The sequence below is a fragment of the Typopeltis vanoorti genome, chromosome 3 (assembly GCF_054136105.1).
Source record: "Typopeltis vanoorti isolate ZY-2024b chromosome 3, IOZ_Tvanoo_1.0, whole genome shotgun sequence".
Classification (NCBI taxonomy): Eukaryota; Metazoa; Arthropoda; class Arachnida; order Uropygi; family Thelyphonidae; genus Typopeltis; species Typopeltis vanoorti.
In genome coordinates this window covers 163,732,886-163,739,641 of record NC_143551.1, presented here as the reverse complement: position 1 = coordinate 163,739,641, position 6,756 = coordinate 163,732,886, and the positions used below count along the sequence as shown (strand labels likewise).

Below are 6,756 nucleotides of genomic sequence, written 5' to 3'. Positions count from 1 at the left end.
AGTTCTAATCGTAATTATAATTATCTTACCTTCCAGATTATCACTTCATTTAACACTATGTTAATGTATTGTTGACTAAGTTTTCTTAATTTTATTTCTTATTTCATAATTGAATTTAATAAAATTGAATTATTTTAATTATTATTTTATTTTGGTTCAAGTTACTGCTAACTTTGGCGCTTTAGTTCCTCTGAAGGCTTGTTTGCTTGTGTTTTGAAAGTGTTCAGTTGTATTTTGGTACAGTTTCGCTGTTTTTATTTAAAAGCAAGAAGATTATTTTAGCCTTTTCTAATATAGTTATGGCTGATCTTGATGATCTTTTTAGTGTATTTGAAGAAACTGAGATTTCGAAGAAGAAGTTCAAAAAATCTGTCCGTAAAAGTTCGGAGGAGAAACAGCTAGATGAAAATTTAAGGTAATATTTTGAACATTAGTTTACTGATAGACTGTTGTTAATATCGTTTAGTTAAAGTATCAGTGTTTAAACATAGCATCTAAAAAAAAAAAGCTTCAGAGTGAATATCATGCCATGAAAGGCTGTGCGTGAAACTCTTCCCAAATGTTTCGCGGGAATTGAAATCGCGTTAGAATAGCTTGTAAAATTTTTGTGGGGTATAGTGAAAGCTACAGAAAATTATTACTTGGCACTCTCAAGGAACACTCCCAGGGTACTCTGTTCCACCGTATATACTATTTGACTCCATCTATATCTAGAATAGTAGTTAAATACCATACCTCTCGCCAGCGTTAAACTACCGTTTGTCCTTCGAAAATACCTTATTACTACGTGATGCCTCCAAGGATTCATTGAGGAAGGGCACTTCACATCATTCCACACAGTCCACCTTCTACACTGTAATTCATTTACTATATGTAAAAAAGTGGTTTTGCCCCTTCGATCCCTAAACCCTTTGTCTCTGGAAAAGTCCACAAGCGCCTTCAAAGCCACCTGCATTTTAAATTTTGTGACGCTTTTCTGTAACTGACATATTCTTACATGAATGCTGTGCATTTATGGGCATGATTTGACATTTTCTAGATTGTATGTGTAGCACTTCACATTAATCGACATCCAATTTCCCCCAGTAGAAAATGGTATGCCCTGCTCCGAACCCGGTATTTATTTTCTTTTTTGATGTTTATATACCAAAATTGCAGCTTCTTTTTAATTCTCTCATATCACCAAACTTTTGTGTACTTTTATTGGACTGAATTGCAGAGGGTCTTAGGTTATCATATAACATATAATTGTAAACAATAAATAAATAAGCTTAGTGTATTGTAATGACACTGTCCTTTTTTACTAGCCTAGCTAAGAGTAATGCATATTTTATTCATTAAAATTTTTAAATTAGAGTAAAAAATCAGATGTGCTTAGATAATATGAAGATTAGGAAGATGGTGATGTTTAGAGCAAATTTTAAAAGTGAGTGAAAAATGGTGAGATCGAGAAATAATGTTGAAGGCGAGAACCAAATACATGAGTAAAGATATAATATCAAAATCAGATTTAAAAATAAAAATAAAAAACACCAAAATGGACATCACACCATTATTTGAACTTCTAGCTGGTCATCTTTTAACTTTTTTTTTTTTTTTTTTGCATAATAATTTTAAATTTCATAATTTTCTTTTATGTATTGTATTTTCTTACCTTTATATGTGTGTGTATTATTATTAAGACAGACCTCCTGGAAGTCAGGGACTCATTGAAGAAGGCCACATATTACATGCACTAGCTGACATACTTATTCCTGAATTCATTCACACTGCTTGCACTCAAAACATCTGACGGCAATCCATTCCATTCATGCACCACCCTATGAGAGAAAAATCTAGCCTTAACCCTCTTTTTAGCAGAATTCATTCTCAGCTTTCAAGGATTCCCTCTTGTCCTTTTCCCACTCTCTATAAAATGAAAAATTCCATCAATTGAAATCTTGTATGACCCTTTCAGAAGTTTATAAGTCTCAATCATATCAGCCCTGTTTTTCCTGTTTGCCAGTGTCTGCAGTCTACAAATTTGCAGTCTGTCTTCATAATCAGTATTCTATAATCCTATTATCATTTTTAACACTCTCCTTTGAAGACTCTCTAATATTACTATTACTATTATTACGGGCAACTCCAGGGAGTCATTAGACTCATCGAGGGAGGCCCCAAATCATATTCATCACAACTATTCGACATTCATACAGTATCTATCATACCTCGCCTTAAACTCATTCACTGTCACAGCATCCACCACAGACTCAGGGAGCGCATTCCACTCATTCACCACTCTAAAAGTAAAGAACCCAGCTCTAACACCTTTATTAACCACACTTTTGCCCAGTTTCCATGGATTTCCCCTAGTCCTCCCACAACCAGCCCTGTTCTCAAAAATATCTTCTGAATTAATTTTATAGAAACCCTTCAGTAATTTGAATGTCTCAATCATATCTCCCCTCCTCCGCCTATCAACCAATTTTTGCAACCCACAAATCCTCAACCTGTTCTCATACAGTTCATTCCACAGACCTGCTATCATCTTGGTCACTCGCCTCTGGATCCTCCCACCTCCTCCCCATCAAGAGGAAACCTAGGTGACCAAATCTGAGCACAGTAGTCGAGATGGGGTCTTATCAAGGCTCGATACAGAGGAACAATAACTGCTTGTCTCTGCTTGTCAACGTATTCTTCAGCAACCAAGTGATTTGATGAGGTGATTTGGCCACTTTTGCAATGTGTCCCCTAAATTTCAATTCCTTATCCACCAACACTCCTAAATCTCGTGCCTCATCAATTTCCTGGAGCACGGTTCCACCAATGCAGTAAACTGCCGCCAATCTTTTCACCCCAAAATGCATAACCTTACATTTTGCCACATTAAATTGACATCCATTCTCCTTAGCCCAGACCTCCAATCTATCCAAATCATCCTGCAAAATTTTGACGTCATCTGCATTCACTATTGCCCTACCCAACTTCGCATCATCCGCAAACAAATGAACTGTTCCTCTCAGATCCTTTCCTATATCATTTATGAACAAATTAAACAGCAGTGGTCCAAGAACAGATCCTTGTGGCACACCACTAGTCACAGGCCATCTTGTGGACTCTACTCCTGAGTAAACCACTCTCTGATATCTCTCCGTCAACCACCCTCCTATCCATCTCACCAACCCTATGTCCATTCCCATATGCTGCAATTTACTGATTAGAATTCCATGTGGTATCCTGTCAAAGGCCTTAGCAAGGTCCAGTAGAATCACTGTAAACCCATTACCCTTATCCAGTTCAGCTGTCACTGTGTTATAATACGTGAGCAAGTTACTGAGGCATGACCTACCCTTCACAAAACCATGCTGTCCCCGATACAGTATCCCATTTTCTTCTATCCAATCTTGAATTTTCCTCTTGACTATTTTCTCTAAGACCTTGATAATGATTCCTGTTATGCTGATTGGCCGGTAATTTTCAACAGCAGCCTTGGAACCACCTTTGTGCAGTGGAACTATTTTCCCCTCTTTTCACCCCCTTGGGACTGACCCAGTCCTGAGACTCAAATTAAACAAAATGGTCAAGGGCACTGACAATTCTTTGGCCGCTTCACGTACGACACGAGCTGGTATACCATCCAATCCCACAGATGTATTGACATTGAGGTTCTGTAATAGACTAGTTACCTCTACTTCATTCATCACAATTCCAGTATAAGCTGTTGGTTCTTCCATTCCTGCAAAGTCACCACCTGGATGATATACTCTTGCAAAGTGCTCGCTCAGTAATTCCACAATATCGACTGATTCGGTTACCTCCCTACCCTCAGCATTTTTTAAGATCATTCTACCATGAGCATTTTTCCTTTTACTTGCAACATATTGAAAAAACTGTTTGGGATTCTCTTTAGCCTGCGTGGCCAATTTCCTTTTGTAATCTGCTTTTGCTTTTCTTACCACCCTTGTTACCATCCTGGCCTGAGCTTTACTGTTCCTGCGCTTGATGGTCACCCTTCTCCTTAAATTCCTTCCACAATTGTTTCTTTTTTTGCAGCTCAAGCTTAATAGTGTTATTCATCCATTTAACCCCTACTTGATTTATTATTCGGACTCTTGGTATACAGTCAACCATTGCCTCCTGCAAACAGTTCTTAACCACCTCCCATGCACTATCAACATCCAGCACTTGCAGTTTTACATGCCATGGCATTGAGCCAAGCACACACCTAAGCTTGTCATACTTACCAGCCCAGTAATTCCACATGTACCCTGTCTTAATTGTAAATTCGACTCCTTTAGCCACCTCCCAAGTCATGACCTTATGGTCACTCTCACCAATTGGTGGCAACATGGTCATGTTCGTTACAGCCACATTCTCAGTTGCAATTACTAGGTCCAGCGCTCTCTGCCCCCTGGTATTTTCCAATACATGTTGCCGTAGATAGTTGTCCCTTAATAACCACATAAAATCCAATTCCTTCCTCCCATGTGCCCTCTCCTCTTTCCAGTCAATGTTACCATAATTGAAATCACCCATAATAATTACCCTCCTTCCACTCATTTCTTCTATTTGCTTATGCATACTATCCCCACCATCCACTCCATCACCCGGTCTATAGCAGCACCCAATTGTATATTTTGTTCTGCTAGATTCTATCTCACACCAAACAGCCTCAAATGTGCTTTTTTCCCCATCCTGCAGTTCAACTTCTATACTCTTTGGCTGAAGCTCATCAGCTATCATCAATAACACTCCTCCCCGCTTTTTATTCACCCTGTCACTCCTGAACACGCTATACCCGTCGCATTCAATCCCACTAGCTTTATCATCTTCTGTCAGCCATGTTTCACTAATACCGACAACCTGTGGCCTGGAAGTGCCAACCATGGCCAAAAACTCTTCCTTCTTGTTCCTAATACTCCTGGCATTAGTGTACATGAATCGCAGAAGCCCATTTGTCCCATCCCTACTTTGATGCCTTATACTAACTATCCCATTCTGATTTGTTGTCCGTCGTACTCGCTCGGGCATAATATACTCATTCATACACTTAACTGCCCCCCTAAAGTCTGCATATCTACTCCCCCCCTCTTAATAAATCTAGTTTCCCTGAGTCTGTACATCCACTTCCACATCATTCATCAACACTCTTTCAAGTCTCCGTACACCAACTCCATTCAAATGTAACCCATCCATCTTATATAAGTCCTTTCGCCCATCGAACTCATTCCACACATCCACAAATTCCACACCACTCTCCATGCATAACCTACGCATAAAGTCATTGGCAATTATGGCCCTCCTTCTAAACACTTTGCTGTCATACCACGGTAAGATACTCACCATCCTAACTCTCTCACTTTTCTCTTTTGCTACCTCAAACTACTCCCTCACATCTTCTATCATTTCCATTTTGTCCTCTTTCAAATCATTCGTTCCTGCCACGATTATCATCTCTTTCACCCTCTGTTTTTGCAGTCGAATAGATTTGCTGATGTCCTTTATGTTCGCACCCGGCTGGTACGACGTCGTTAAACTCTCAATTATTCCCCCTCTTAATAGCGAATCCCCATACAGCACTCGCTCCTTCATTTTATTGACGTTTACGAACATTATATTATTTGCCGTCACAGACTTCCACCAGTTATTTGTCCGGTATGTTCAACACACATTTTTCCGTACGCTCCAGTTGTCTTTTAGCTCTGTTTATCGCACCATTCAAACGGGCAATTTCGCTACTCGCATTTATCTCACCATTTTCATTATCGATCAAATCATCCATTCTTTCTGTGTTTCTACCTTCATTTACACTTTCAGCGACGCTCTCACACCTATCTGGCACTACCACGCAATTCTCTAGCACACCGCCATTTTCTACATTCTGACTATCGTTAACGATATCACTCTCGACACACGAAACACGCTTGAAGTCCTCATTCTCTTTACACTTTCTACACATATTAACTCCACTATCACTTTCTAACCAGACTCCCACTGCTCTTCGCAAGGTATACATCTCACTGACAGCACATTGCATAAATTCGTTTACATCAAAACTCTTAAACAAACATGGCGACCTGGCTGCCATTTTTTTCTTTATCGGTGCCATGTGTACGCTATCTTTTCTTAAAAATAATAATTAAAATAACAGAAAACACGCAAAAATTGCACAGACACACCAAGAAACAAAAAGCAAACAATACTACTTAAAATTCTAGTAAAATATCTAATGTTAACACAAAATACTACTAATCTTTTCAGGAGCTCTCGACAAGCCGACAATCTAATCAGTGCGACCATATTACTTTTGTGATATGGTCGCACTGATATATCAGAATCACAACAGAAACCAGGAGACCATTAAGGGAAGTGGCCCTTCCCTTAATGCATAGCATTATACATGTCTACAAGGAGATGTGCTTTGCATTATGGGAGATACTGAGACAAGTGATGAGAGCTTAGTTCACCTTTACCACAAGTTGCCTCAGTCCTTCAAGCGCACACTTTGTTTGCTTACACTTAGATAAAGGATTAAACTAAATTTATTATAGTCTAACCAAATGGGGAAAAACTTCCAACATCCTTCTCTAATCCAGAGTAATTTAATAATAAGGTGAGACACCTTTTGCCAACTCATATAGGTAAACATGACCTCCATTACTTCCACTTTAGTATCACCACCTCTGGGTCAGGCTCCCACCAACGAGACCTCAATAAAGGTTGAAACTGGTCTGGGTATTGGCCCTTCCCTTAATGGCCTAAAGTGGCCCTTCC

General features: G+C 39.2%; 1 protein-coding gene across 1 annotated transcript in view; it reads left to right on the top strand.

The window, feature by feature from the left end:
* Positions 1 to 224: 224 nt before the first annotated feature.
* Positions 225 to 6,756, top strand: part of Mtr4 (exosome RNA helicase Mtr4) — a 432,027-nt gene continuing 425,495 nt past the window's right edge. The window contains exon 1 of the mRNA XM_090390948.1: positions 225 to 415. Coding sequence (XP_090247074.1) covers positions 300 to 415 — 116 coding nt within the window. The 5' untranslated portion in view covers positions 225 to 299. The remainder of the gene's footprint in view (positions 416 to 6,756) is intronic.